This window comes from Pteropus vampyrus, unplaced genomic scaffold (genome assembly GCF_000151845.1).
Source record: "Pteropus vampyrus isolate Shadow unplaced genomic scaffold, Pvam_2.0 Scaffold208, whole genome shotgun sequence".
In the NCBI taxonomy this organism is placed as follows: domain Eukaryota; kingdom Metazoa; phylum Chordata; class Mammalia; order Chiroptera; family Pteropodidae; genus Pteropus; species Pteropus vampyrus.
This window is the reverse complement of record NW_011888989.1, coordinates 3,003,497-3,018,490: the sequence shown is the minus strand read 5'-3', so window position 1 is coordinate 3,018,490 and position 14,994 is coordinate 3,003,497. Positions and strand designations below refer to the sequence as shown.

Here is a 14,994-nt window from a genome sequence, read left to right as displayed (position 1 = left end):
AGTAATCTTAAGTTATATTTTAAAGAATCTATACTCTGTCATCCTCAGTTGCAAACTCTTAAAAATGGTTTATTTTTCATCTTGTGTAAAAGAGTAATTCGTGCTCATTATAGAAAAATGTGAAAAATACAAAAGACTTTTAGACACCATTGCTGCAAAAAGATGTGTGAGGATGTTCTTTGTAGCGTCGTTTATGATAGCCTAATGATTGGCGTGCTTGGAGTCTATGTAATGGCATACACTGTCTTTTACACCTCACAGTACTACTTGGATCTTAGGGCCAGTGACTAGTGGGTGCTCGTTAGCATAATTTGAATGTACTAGAATTGAAGATGTGAGACATCATCAAAGGGGCCTCCGAAAACCTTTCTGCCCATGGCGCTGAGAACCGCTGCTCCTAGACCCTACCCATGTCCCAAAGCAGGACTAACTTCAGGCACTTTGTTCCTTCAGCTGGAACTAGGGTTGGACAGGTGCGAGCCTCTGATAAAGACTTCCCGCAGAGCAGCATCTTGTACTCCATCTCCACTGGAGGGGCCAGCCTCCAGTATCCAAACATATTTTGGATTAATCCCAAAATGGGAGAACTCCGGCTGGTGACTAAAGTGGACTACGAGACAACTCCCATCTATATTCTCCGAATCCAGGCCACCAACGGCGAGGACACGAGCTCAGCCACTGTGAGTGGGGCTGTTTGGTGCATTCACACCAGCCCAAATAGTTGACTTAGGGTCTCTCTGGTACCCTCCAGGTGCGGCTATGGCAATAAGGGATCTTCATAGGGCATATCCTGCAGATGTGACGGGAAATGACTATGGGTGTCCAAGATAGCCCAACTGGACACACAAAGCAGTGCCTAGGAAATAAAGATTGACACCCAAATGTGTGGGTGACTGGGAGGCGCGCTGAGATTGACGGCCACTCTGTGGGACAAGTACCCTCCTGTTGCCCTTTAAATCTCCCTTTGCTTTCACGGTGGGCTGCTGGAGAGAAACACAGGTGCCAGAAGCGGGGTGTGGTCTTATAGTTTTGCATTTCCTCCCTCCCTCCCAGTAGTGTTGCCATGTTCCTTCCCCACCCCCGACACACCAGATAGGGCAGATCCTAAAATGATGTGGCTTGGCATGGAGTTACACTGCTTCGCAACCTTTGGTATTGGGAATCTGATTAAATGGAGATTCTGAGTTTGCAAGTCTGAGCAGGGCCTGACAATCTGCATTCTAAACCTGCTTCCAAGCGGTGCTGATGCAGCTAGCTGGTCCAGGGCTGTACTTTAAGTAACAAGGTTTTTATCAGGTCTGTGCTGTCAGTGGTTAGGATTATCTGGGGGTATTGTGATAGCCACAAAGATGGAACTATTTCTTGCTCTTTCCCATTAGTTAAGTGAAAAAGCATAAAACAAAATGAACTCTGAGCCGGCAGCAGGCAGCCCTCTGGGATGGAGAGAATGACTGGTTCAGAGTCAGGAGACCGAGTTCATTTCTCAACTTTGATCCCAATTTTCCAAGGGGGTCTGAGCCATGCTTATCGTTGTGTCCCAGTTTCTCTGTCTCTTAAATGGAGAGTCACTCGATCGCCTAATGCCTGACTAGTCCAGTTCCTCTCATGACTTGCTTTGAATTAACGGGATAATGGTTTTTAATGATGTGTGAGCCTCAGCATTGCCCGCTGAGGAAGAGATGTACTAAGTTGGAGATAATTGTAGTGTTTGTCAGTCTAGCTTTTTGAGAAAAATGAATGGATTCCACTTTGGGAGCTAACTAGAATGAACATTTCAATTTATTCCTGGGCTCAGAAATAGCCGAAATCCCCAAATTTCAAAGGTAGAATAAATACGACTCAAAATGCATAAGCTTTTAAAAAGAGTGATGATCACATAAGTCCCTTTTAGGGCTGACATTCTATGATTCTGTGCTGGCAGGTGTCCCAGTCCATATTCCAATTCACCAGGCATAAAAGACTGTGATGAAAGAGAATACACTGGCCCTGCTTGTGGCAGGTGAGCACCACCAGCTTAGTGCAGTGCTAATAGCCCAGGACATAGATGAGATCGGCTCAGCCAGGTGTGCTCATTCTATCCTGGTGGTTTTCCACCCTGGCTGCTTATTAGAATCAGCTGGGGGAACATTAAAACAGTGCCTGGGCCCCACCCTGTAGGGAGTCCAATTCGTTTGGTCTGGAGTGGGCCTGAGAAAGTTGAGCCAAGGTTGAGAACCATTGTTCTATATTCCATAGTTAAAGATGCAACTTCCAATTCACAAGGGCAGTGAGCAAGAAAATACAGGGGGTCACCGTAAATCCATAATCATTACTGGAAAAACAATTCAGCATTATCTGGGGATGAGCCCGATGTGTCCTGGTGAATGTGTATGGGGGTACGTGGTACATATGTTATGTATATACATAACACATATATTATGTACATGTATGCATGTGTGTGCACACACGCACACACATACACACACACAGAGTATAGAAGTCAATAGTATGGGACTTGGAGTAGGACAGACCTGCATGCTCTGGTACCAGCTGAATGGCCTTAGGTCAGTTATCTAATCTCTCTAAGTCTCAGTTGCCTTATCTGTAGAATGGGAATGAGCATATTATCTATTTCAGAAAGAGTTAAATGAGCTAGTCTGCAAAGGTGCACACAGTGAGCACTTAGGAAGTGTTAGCTACTAGCAATGGCCACCTTCTTGCTGTTCTAGGTTACTGTGAACATCCTGGATGAAAATGATGAAAAGCCAATTTGTATCCCAAACTCTTATTTCCTGGCCATCCCAGTGGATCTGAAAGTTGGCACAAATATTCAAAATTTCAAGCTGACTTGTACTGATCGTGATTCCAGCCCCAGGTCTTTTCGTTACTCCATTGGCCCAGGTATAGTACCTGACATTGACAGTCCTGGCCCGGCTCTTGGGGTCAGAGGCCTTAGCCGCTGTTCAGCGGGTATGGGGTGGAGTCCGTGGGCACAGTGGGTATGGTTAGGAGGAAGCAGGCATGAGAGGTGTAATAGTTCCAGTGTCTCCCAGTCCTCCTCTTGGCTTCCCCTTCTCTCACCTAACTCTTCTCAGACTCCCACACGAGGCTGCCCAAATGCCCAAGGGAGAGTGAATCCCACTGATGGTGACACCTCCCCATAGTCTGATAGTTCCCAGACTATCACATGATTCATGAATCATATTAGTGTAGTTAAAATTTTTTATTTTAGTGCAACTGCTCCACCACCTCTTTTCCTGCAAGCTTGTAGTAGGGGGCAGGGAATCCCAGTCCTCTCTCTGGATAATAATAGATTAAATAGATTAAATGCATTTTGAAATGTGTCCTCAGGAATTCTCTTCTGCTCCATTCATTTTCTCTCTTTAAAAATATACCATTGTGGGGGAAAAAAGAGCACCCCTCAATGGAAATGAGACCAAAATAGCTCATCTAATGAAGTGCTGGGGCCAGAGATTTAAACCCAAACAAGCAGAGCAATTCCACGTGAAAGACTAAAAACCCATCTCGGCCGCCTGCTGAGCCCTGGCAGAGCATGAACTCTGAACAGTAGGAAGCCTCTCGAGCAGGCTGAGTCACAAAACCCAGGGGCAGAGACTGCCTTGAGACTGCAGTTGCCAAAGATGGAAATAATCCATACTGAGAACCTTCGGGCCTTTATGGGGCACTTCGCTCGCTGCTAAGAGAGTAAAAATTGCATCATCTCCTGCTCCATTTACTGGTTTTCAGTCGGTAATGAGTCTGGAGCCACCAGAGGAATGAACAAGGGCTGCTTGGGCAGGAAGCCTCCCTGCCTGGCTCCCTGAGCTGTGAGCCCTGAGCCCCAGCAGACTGTGAGAGAGGCGGGAATGGGGTGGATTCCGGAGGACTGGGGACTGCAATCCCTGCCAAGCTAGAAGGCACCTTGCTTTGGGGGACGTCCAGGACATGTCGCCAGTTCAGTGTGACCAGCCAAGTTCCACGAAAGGCACAGAGTGAGTCTGGCCTATGGCTAGAGATGTGGCCCCTCTAGCCTCTTGCTGCCCACTCAGTGCTCTGAGTGTAAGTTATACGTTGTCACCTAATAAAAGCTGCATGATAAGGATTGGCTAGAGAGGCTAGGATTATGGAATCTCTGCCTGATGCTCTGCAAGATGGTGGCCATCTCCTGGGACAGGCATACCGTTGTCCTTTTCTGCTTTCATTCTCATTTCAGCCACAACTGGTTGTGAGCAAGAGTTTCTCTGTACTGAATGACTCTCTGGTATGGTTATGGCCGGTACCCCTGGTGCACTGGAAACACTGCGTGCACCCGGGGTGCGGAGGTTTTCAGAAAGGACCGGCTGCAGTGTTTCTCTAAACCTTTATTCTCACTGTCTTCTCTTCCTTTGCCCCAAATCCTTGTCTCAAATCTCATATAGGTAATGTCAACAGTCATTTCACCTTCTCTCCCAATGCTGGGTCCAACGTTACACGCCTGCTCCTTGCAACTCCCTTTGACTACACTGGTGGGCTTGATACGAACTGGGACTACAACCTACTCATCTACATAACTGATGACAACTTGCTGTCCAGCAGGAAGAAAGCAGAGGCTCTTGTTGAAACAGGGACAGTGACGCTGAGTATTAGTGTCATTCCTCACCCAACCACGATTGTCACCACGGCCCCCAGGGTAAGGGCTTTGGGACAGGGACTCCCCAGTTACATCCCTTGTGATTAACATTGACAGAGCTCCTTTTGCCCAGGAGAAATGTGGGATGAACTGAAAAGAGTTGAGATATTAGGATATTGCCAGGAATGGCAACCATGGGCTGGACTGGAGTGGCCACTGGAGAGTGGATAAAGGTTCGAATTAGACCTGGGACTAGGAGAACCGTTGAGTTTTCCTCTTCCGGTAAACAAAGGTGTGCATTTGTTCAGGGACTTGTGATAGATCAGGTATTGACCATCTATGTGGTGCTTGTAGCACAGGAGACAATTTTCAGGGGCACATGGCCAGTTGCTACTTTCACAACCCCTTCTCTGCTTGCTCTTAAGAGCCATGGCAAGTCCACATCTATGAAAGCAGGTAGCTGCTAGGTGCCCTTCTCCACTCCTTTTGAAGAGTCACCATGTACCAATCTATACCCTACTCCCCACCTCTACTCTGTTAAAATTGATTCATTCAATCTACAAATATTGATTTAAGACCTATAATATGCCAATCACTTTGGTGAGCAAGCTCCAAATGATCTCTCCTTTCATGGAACTTATAGTATGGGTCAGTGGTTTTCACAGTGTGGTCCTCAGACTAGCAGCATCAGCATCACCTGGAAATTTATTAGAATTATATATTCTTGGGCCCACTCCGAAATATTAGAGTTATACCTCACCCAGCCATGATCATCACCACGACCTCTTAGAAAAGATGTTAGAACCTGGAATCCCCAACTATATCTCCAGACCTATTAGATCAGAAACTCTGGAGATGGGGCCCAGCAATCTGTTTTTTCAATAAGCCTTCCAGGAGGTTCTGATGCGCACTAAAGTTTGAGAGCCACTTAACTAGAGGGGAAGATAGATTACAAACAAGTATGAAATTTAATAAAATAACTACATATTGTGGTAAATGGTAGGAAGAAAAATAAGTAGGTACTGTAATAGAACCAGTGTGATAAAGGAAGAGAGTCTTAGAATCTGACAAGATCATCTCCCCCTGCACCTTGGAGGAACTGGCTTATGTTTGTGCTGACTCTTTGTCCCCTTTCCTCCTGTTCCTAATAAAAGTTACACCCTTGGTTGGCAGCCCTATAGTTGCAGGATGCCAGAGGAAAAGTAATCAGAACCCTAGAAAACCACCTAGGACAGGTGGCCCAATTCTGCTTCTCAGAATCTTACCAAGAACAGGTTAAGGTTCATCTCCAAGTGCTTGAGTGAATATTACCCCAGCGAATGGAGGCATAAGGTAGCCTTAAGGGCCTTCCGTTGTGGTAAGATCCAGTAAGATTCTCTGAGTAAGGACTTGCCACCTTTCTGGGGCTTACAACGTGTCCCAGTTGTGAGATCTCCACTCCTGAAATCTCCATAACTTGTTTGTTATCTGTCTCCTACTCTAAGAAGCAAATTCTGAACTTGAGGTTGTACTGTGATATCAGCCCACTCATCTGGCAGCGCAGCTCGTAGTGAGTGAACACTGACAAAACTATAAAGTGTTAAAAAAACAACTTGCATGGCTCATGCCTTTCCAGTGAGAGACAACAGCTATATTAGTCCTTGGGTTATGCCACGTTTGGCAGGGGAAAAAAGCCATGGAATTTTTAGCTTTTGGGAAGGGGAAAAAGAGAATAAAATTAGGCCTAGGTTTGCTTTTCAGTTCCCTAAATGTTCTGGGTTTTGATCTAATGGATGTCTGGAAAGACTATAAATAAGGTGATGAGTTGAAGCAGCAAGAACTATGAGTACACAGATGCCCAATTTATAGAACAAGAACAAAGGGCAAAACAAACACTCAACAGGTGGGAGTGCTAATGTTGGAAACCCTACCACCCTCCACTCACCCTTCCTCATCTCTGTCATTCAAGCCCAGGATCACCTACCAGATCCTGAAGAAAAATATATATTCTCCATCAGCGTGGTACGTGCCTTTTGTCATCACTCTGGGCTCCATATTGCTTCTGGGTCTCCTTGTTTCCCTGATCATCCTGTTGGCCAAAGCCATCCACACACACTGTCCCTGCAAGACTGGGAAGCACAAGAAGCCTCTGTAAGTTGCCAGTGGGCTGGGCCCTACCACCACATTCATTAGGACACTGTTTCCAGTGATATCAGGAGAGGGAAAGATAGAGATTGTGATTGCTTTTCAGGGTAGAGAGGGGGCTGGAGTGAAGAAGGAAAAAGACATACGGGGAAAGAATCCTAGCTCGCCCTTGGTCCTGGTATACCCTCTTCATCACCTGCTGGGCCAGGAGACTCTTCCTTTGGTTTTCTTGGGCACCTGCCTTGTCCTTGATGTGTTCGCAATGAAATTGGGGCTTCGATCTTTTAGTGACTTGCCCTGAATAAATACTTTAGAAAAAAAAAGCCCAGTTGTGAGTAGTGTTAGAATATACTATGCTCTTATTTGTAAAATCTTGAATGGATGGGCTGAAATGAGAGGAAACACAAAAAACTGATAAGGAAATTAAGCTTTTGACTGCAGTGATTCAATTGGGCTTTTGTGTGACTAAATAACCATTGTTACTTTGCACGTGGCCCTGATCTCTCTTTCTCAAGAGCTGCAAACATAGGTCTGTTTTCTCTCCTGTAACACCCTATGGAGTCTCTTTTACTGGCTAAAATGAGGTACTAGAGTGAAGTGAAAAGAACACCGAATTGAGATGAGCTTCCCCCAGAGCCAGTTTCTTGAGTCTCATTAGCTCTTACAACAAGAGCATGATGGTTCTAAGGCTGGGCTTTGGAATTAGACAAGGCCTGGGTTCAAATCCTAGCTCTACCATTTTCTGGGTATATGGCTTTGGGGAAGTGATGACCTCTGTGAATTTCAGTGTCCTTATTTGAAAACTAAACTGTTAGATGAGCATATGCAAAGAAAGCACTTAGCACACTGTTCCTGAGTAAATGCTATAGAGTAAATGCTTAATACGCTATTTAAAAAATATTGTCGCATTATTTTTTATGGTTGATTGCGCTCAGGATTCTAGATTCCAAGTTTAGCTATAACCCAAGAATCCTGGGGTATTAGAACTTGAGTTTTGGAATTTCTCACTGGCAAAAAAGAAGGGGTGATAAGACTCATGTGCCTTTTAAAGGTATTTTGAAGATTAACTAGTACTATCAAATAATTTAAAACCTATGGATGAAAGACTATAAAAGTATAAGACATTAGCAGAAAGATGTACTTTGCATTTTGCCATTTTTATTAGGGAAGTTTGTTGCTATTGGCAACCTTGACTTCAAGGTAAGAAATCCTTGAGCATCTGCTGAAATTAAAAAAGGCATTTTTGTTTGGACTCTACACCAAATTGATTTGAAGAAAAAAATTTGGCTCCAAAAGAGTAATGCCTAAGCTTGTAAGGATGGTTGTGCTCTCTGCAATGGGATTTGGTTGGAAGTTCTTTAAGGATGTCATCTAATAGATGCTGCAACTCACGCAATTTATGGTTAAATGTTAAATATGCACCTTGAACCTGGTCGCTTTAACTTACATCCTAAATATTAATCATTTTCAACATGGTCGTCTTAAAAAAGAAAAACTAGCTAGTAATTCAGACTCAGACCTGTCCTCTCTGGAAATTAGTTGTAACATGTGGCAGCCAATATTTATCCAATAGCAAGATAGAATGAAATTAGAGTCATAGTATTATAGAATCTAAGGTTATCATGGGAAGAGTCTTAGAGTCCAAGTCCAACTCTTCATGATACAGGTAACCAGAGTTTAACTGCTAGCCCTCCAACCTTCCTGCTGGGAGCTAAGCCATCAGCTCAGCTAGCTACTAGGGAGAAAAATAGGGCAGGAAGAATTGCTGGCCAGTCTGATTGGGGTTGTTATGCCCTCACCCAGTGTCATCAGAGAAGTTATATTCCCTCAAGTTCCACAAAGCAATAGTTTTCAAACTTATCAAACTCTCAGAATCCCCTTAGTCCCAAACCAATAGTGATGGAGCTGTTCTATTTGGAGCAGGGGTGGGAGCCCAGCCTTCGATTTAGTCCCCATCCTTGGCCCCTTTCAATCATCTCCTGGGTCTCAAGGACCGCACTTACCCAAAAGCCCCATGCTGTAGTGGGTGTACCTGTGCAGAATAATCTCTTGTCTGCAGGTTAATTCTTGTCTATTCTTTTTTTTTTTTCTCCCATAGGGTGAAGAAAGGAGGTATGTGTGTATGATGCCTATCCCTTTTGTTCGTTGCTGTTGTTTTTTATTTGTTTGTTTATTTACTTATGCTTGTTCTGTTGTACTACATGAAAGGGCTCCAACTTGGCAGAGAATCAACATGCAATCCTGTCTTGGTGGGTTTTCAACCACAACATCCATAGATGGAATGAAACAGAGGTCACACGTAGCTGGAGAAAGGGAAGGGCCGGGTACACAGTGTCATTGGCTCACTTGGATTTTTCGTTTTGGTCCACCTGTTCCCTACCAGAGTCACCTCCTAGTTCAACTTAAGCACCTAGAGGTCTGTTCCCCACCAAGTGGGACAGGAATGAAGAATTCTCTGCAGGTTAAACACAGACAATATCTATGCTCTGCTGCTCGCAGAGGGGCGTGACCCCTCCTGAGGACAGCTTATGTTCTGTATTAGACAGATGCTTTATTCTCAGATTGTAATGGATTTGATCATTTTCACAAGTTATTTTGATCAGGCTAGTTAGAAAGGGTTGCTGGGTGTGGTCAGATGGGCTGTGAGAACTGAGTGATTTCAGGGGCATTGGTGAATTGAGCAAGAGCCATCTGACCAACTCCAAGCTTGAGGAGATGTCACTACCTGGCCCCTGATGTCTCAGGGAGAATCCAGGCTGTGGGGAGAGATGAGACAAAGAATTAGAAAGTGTGTGTTTAGAAAATGACTGCTTTAATAACCCTATCCATAGGCGTGTGTGTCTGACGTACGCAAGGCACATCTAAGCAGGGTTAGACTTTTGATTATTACAGTTATTAGTCATACTGAATGAGATGGTTTTAATAAATAAGATTTTTGAAAACTCTCACCCTAGTTACTTTTTAAAAAGGGCATAGGGAATGGATACAAAGAATCCTCACATTACAAACAAATATATCAACTCAATCTTTCTTACCTATAAAGCCATTTAAAAACTAATTTCCTAGGTCCAATAATAGCAATAAATTGGAAAAAGAGTAGAAAATATATTTTTTTTAGTTCCATGTATGGTGTGTGTATGTGTGTTTCTGAGAAGATGGAAAGCCATCAACAAACAATGTTGACAGACAGGAAATATTTTGCTAGGTCTGCAATACTGATTTCAAAGGCTGTTTAAGAAAAATCCCATTGCGGGAGTAAAATTTTAAGGTCAATTTAGTGTCCAAGAAGCTTAACGTCTGCCTGCTCTATTCCCAGCCAAAATGAAGTCTACGAAGGGAGAAGTTGTCGTGGTAAGTGTGCTTGGCTGTGGGGCACCTGGCTTGGGGGTGGGGGATGATGGGGGCACCCATCCCCCTCTCAAGCAGGCCCTGCCACAGCCTCATGGGGGTGTTTATCATTCAGGGAGATGCTTGTATTTGGCCACTGGAACAGATTGCTGTGTGACGAGCTCCTGATAGAATTTGTTCCCTCCACTGAACATGTCTGCTGATATATTTGCAGAAGAACTAGATTTCATAAATATTAAATAGTGGTGTTTATTATCTACACCAGCTCTCCAGGAGAGTGAGTTGGGAGAGAGGAGCTTGAAGACCAGAATTGAAGCTTCAGCCTTCAATGGGATTTATTTTTCCTTTGCTCTTCTATAACCTTTTGGAAAAAGTGATAAAGAGCAGTGCTTGGGTTTGGGAGTGGCTCTGCCCACTTGGCCATATAACTTTGTGGACTCCCTCAGCCTCTTTTAGCTTTAGAGTCCTCATTTGTGAAATGGGAGTGAGAGCACCTGCCCTGAGATAACAGGTAGAGAAACAGGTAGAGATAACAGGTAGAGAAACATTTTGAAAAATTTTAAGAGTCACACAGATGCAAAGTGTTATAGGACAGCTGGGGAGTCACCTCCCAATTTACCTCCTTTTTTTTTTTTAACTGAACATGATCCACCCACAGGGAAGTGATGAAACTTGAAGGTGACACCCCTTCCCCGCTCCCCAGCTCTGCTCCATCACCTGATGATAAAACTTTGTTACGATCTAAGACCCATAACTTTAGTGAATGAGGAGGACAATCTGGTGTGCTGTAATTTTTGCTCCATGTTCATACACATAAGTACTTATAGGTTTGGTCTGTCTACAGGCAGGAGGAAGAAGCAATCTCTTGTTTCCAGGTCTTATTGCAAGTACCCTTGGCGATGCCGCTCAGAGACTGCCTTAGAAATACGTAATATTAAATTAATCAATTAAATAAATAAATCCCAACAACCATAAAAAGTAAGGCTGCTGAGCTGATCAAATGGATGAAACCCATATGGGCTCTAATTCCTATTTCTTCAGTGTCGGGGAGCTATGGGCAAGTGAGTAGATAAAAACTGGTGGTTGAAGGGCCCACTAAGCTCCAAACATCCTCATGAGCATAAAGAATGGCACCACTGGAGGGCACCATTGGTGAATTCACCATTCACCATTGGTGAATTCAAGAGCGCAGATGAGGGGAAGACAAGGAGCACAGAACTTAGATAAGGCAGGTTAGTCCCTGATGAAACACTGCACTGACTAGGCAAGGGGACACAGCCGGAACCTGGACTGGGAGCACGTGGGTGCTCGTCGACGCCTGCCTTGCACGTTTGCCAGACAGACCCCACTTCGGCAGTGCAGACCTCAGCTGGCATTGCGGGGCATTTCTGCTCCTCCTTCTATGCAGCTTAGATATCATTTACTCAGGTGCTTTCATATGCCCCATGTCTGGATTGAATGTCCTCCTTTCACTCCCACCTGTGCCCCCATAGCATCCTATATTCCCCCTCATAGCCCTTATCACTCTGTATTGTACCACCTGTTTGTCAATGGCGCCCACTTGATTGCTAGCTTTGTGTGGGCAGTAACCCCACCTGCCTTGTTCACAGCTGTGTCCCCAGCATTTGCACAGTGCCTATTGAATAATTAAATGTCAAGAAGACTCTGGTCAAGGAACTGGGGCTGTGAGGTTGAGCGGCCTTGCCTGAGGGGAGGCTTGAAGGGTTGGGCTTAAAGCTCTCTCTGTCTTCTCTTTAGGAAACAATCCAGATGAGCACTGTCTTTGATGGAGAAGCCATAGACCCAGGTAATCAAGTGGTAGTGCCACCCATCAGAGTGTTTTGCATATTCCAGAATATTCTGATATTCTTCTCTTAACTCAGTTTGTCAGTCTCTCTGGTTATGTTGCCTATACAGCGCTGACCCTTCTAGGCTTCTGTACAACATGAGATCAGCCCTGAACTGAGTTGGCTTGCAGATACACATGATCACGTGTGAGGCCTCATAGAGTTTCCACCTCCAGGCTCCACTCAAGGACCATGCCTCTGTCTAGGCCCCTCTGCCTAATCCATGAACCAGTTCAGGGAATTGGTGAATTCAAGAACCCACATTTTTTTTTCTTGCTTATTTGGATTCAACCCTTACCCCGCATCCTTTCTGAATGCTTCCAACACCATCCTCTTGGTAGTGAGAGATATGGAGAAATGGCAAGCTTGGCTTGTTTTTTTCTAGATCAGGGCCAAGAATTTCTTCTTGGTCGGAAAGATGAACATAAGGTAAAGCTGGCCTCCAGAGCTCTCATCACTCCCATGAAATCAGCTCCAAATTTAGCTCCTTTACACACATCCCTCCACTTACAAAGGCTCAATTATAGACGTGAATAAAGGGAAGGAAACCAAATTCAGGAAGCAAGTGTGTTGGCTTCCTGCCACTCACATGCAAACGGATCGGTCCTCCTCGGAAGGAGGATGGCTCCTCTCCAGGAGAGGCTGCTGCCGCTGCTGGAATTAAATTTCCCTCTATTATTAGGTACTTGTTACCATAATGTGCCCACATTAGCATAAGTGCTGGTGGGATCCTCAGCAGAGAGGCCACTCATGCTGCATAGAAATGGCAGGAGCAGGGGCTCGCCTGAAACTCCGAGGTAAAAGCTAGGCAGGACCCAGGCCGGTACCTTGCATTTATGTGTTTGAGAGAAGAAAAAAGGGAGAAATGAGCCAACTGGACGAACGTGAACAGACACATCAATTAGTGTCTGCTGGCTCAGACACAGTAAAAATGGCTTCCCTGCATCATCTCAACTGGGGCCAGATTTGTGTGTCTGTGTCTACAAATCTCCGCTGACCTAATATAAATAAAAATCAAAGTCTTTTCCTCCTTACTTGGTGAATTCCTTTTAATAGCAGGAATTCAGGGTACTTTTAAAACAAGCAAATCAGAATGAAATGGGTAACCCTATTAGAAATTGAACTCAATTTAGCCAAAGCTACCATGGAGTTCCAGATTTATGTGGCCTTCTAATCTCGAAACTGAGATGGCCTTGAGAATCTCCTAAACCTTTCTATCTACAGAGGCATGGTATTTGTTACCTGTATGGTCGGAGCTGTGGAGAGGGAAGGCTAGTGACTATTGCGCTCTTCACAAGCCTGCTTTCTATCTAAGTGATTCACACCTTTTAGCATATTTCATCTTTCCCTGGGGGTGAGAATAGAGCAGGGTGGAGATGGGGGAAGAGAGAATCAATTGAATTCCTTTGTTTATATGGTTGTCGTATATTTTTTCCCTAGTTACTGGGGCAAAATATGAATTCAACTCAAAAACTGGAGCCAGAAGGTGGAAAGATCCCTTACCGGAAATGCCAAAGTGGAGAGAGTCTGGACCCCAAGGAGCTGCACTGAGCAGAGCGGTCTCTGCGGAAGGGACCAGGCCACTGAGGAGCACCGACAAGGAAGGAGATGGGCTGAGTGGCCAAGCGCAGGCAGAGGCTGCAGGCCCTGGTTTCAGAAGCCAGGATGGCAAGCCAGGCATCCCAAAGAACAGAACCCTCTCGAGCAGGTCTTCCCCCAAGCTGCATCCAGGAATTTAAGCAGTCTGGTTGCTAGTCCCATGGCGGAGCACAGGGGAGGGACCTTTACTGAGGGAGGGACCTTGACCCTAAATTCCATGAGGGCATTTGAGTTTCCATAAAAGTCGAAATGTGGCCTGAAGGGACTTGGAGATCCAGAGTCCCAAGTGGGATGTTTAAAACAACAGAAAGGGCTTCGATCACTTAGCTACCTTTTTCTGAGATGGTACAGAAGAAACTTCTCTCAGGTCTCTGTGCTTCTGATCAGCTGGACTGTTACCTTTCGGATGCAGAACCGTTGTGCTGCTTCTTCCCGTTGACTGCTGGGAAACTCCATTCGGATCACGCCTAGGAAGTGTGCAGAGCTCCCTGACATAAATGCCAAGAACCTCCCTCACATCCGATTTCACCTTATTTTGCTGGCCTCATTTTACTGTCACCCAGATTTCAACACCGTACACCTTTGTAAGTCACTGGAAATCTTTTTCAAAAGAAGCAGGGCAGTGAAAAAAAGTAAGCAAATGAATAATGAACTGTTTATCTGGGAAGAAGAAAACAATAGACACTTTCTTTTATTCTCTCTTTTTTTTATTGAGGTATAAATTATATTTAATAAGTGCACAGATATAAGTTATAGACTCCTCCCAGAGGCAACCACTATTCTAATCTTTATTGTCATAAATTAGTTTGGCTTTTTGAATTTTATATAAATGGAATTGCACAAAATGTGCTCTTTCATGTCTGGTTTCTTTTGCTCAGCATCATGTCTGTGAGGTTCACCCATGTCATACTCAAAAACTGGAGTATGATCAGCAGTCAGATCTCTTCGCTATTGTGTTTTATCTTATTGTAGGAATATGGCACAATTTAGTTATCCATTCTGTATTTGGGTGACTGCTTCAGGTTTTTCACTATTATAAATCACAGCATTAGGAACTTTCTTGTACATGTTTTCTGATGAGCATAAACGCATATTTCTTCTGAGCATATTCCTAGGACTGGAAATGATCAAGCCATTGCTGGAATCTGCTGAGAATTCCAAATTTGGTGGCTCCAATCTACACTTCCACCAGCAATGATTGAGAGTTCCGACTGCTTTACTTCCTTGCCAACACTTGGTGTTGTCAGTCCTTTTAATTTTAGCCATCTGGATTAAAATTTTTCTTGAAACGAGTCACTCTTTTTCTTAAAGTTAAACAACACCAATCTTACAACCTCCTTGCCCTGCTCCTCCCCTGCCTCCTATTAGAGGAGAACCACAGGACTCAGAGTGGGGACGCAAGCTCCAGCTAACCCTGCAACTGGGATTTTCACCTGTGGGTATGAGCAATGAACTAAAAATAAACCATACCATGATGTGATGGGAAAT

General features: G+C 44.5%; 1 protein-coding gene across 1 annotated transcript in view; it reads left to right on the top strand.

The window, feature by feature from the left end:
- CDHR3 (cadherin related family member 3) overlaps positions 1-14,113 on the top strand; it is a 62,405-nt gene extending 48,292 nt beyond the window's left edge. Inside the window, exons 12-19 of the mRNA XM_023537990.1 lie at positions 454-680; positions 2,709-2,880; positions 4,398-4,648; positions 6,537-6,718; positions 8,811-8,824; positions 10,029-10,063; positions 11,819-11,867; positions 13,348-14,113. Of these exons, the coding sequence (XP_023393758.1) occupies positions 454-680; positions 2,709-2,880; positions 4,398-4,648; positions 6,537-6,718; positions 8,811-8,824; positions 10,029-10,063; positions 11,819-11,867; positions 13,348-13,646 (1,229 nt within the window). The 3' untranslated portion in view covers positions 13,647-14,113. The remainder of the gene's footprint in view (positions 1-453; positions 681-2,708; positions 2,881-4,397; positions 4,649-6,536; positions 6,719-8,810; positions 8,825-10,028; positions 10,064-11,818; positions 11,868-13,347) is intronic.
- Positions 14,114-14,994: the final 881 nt, after the last annotated feature.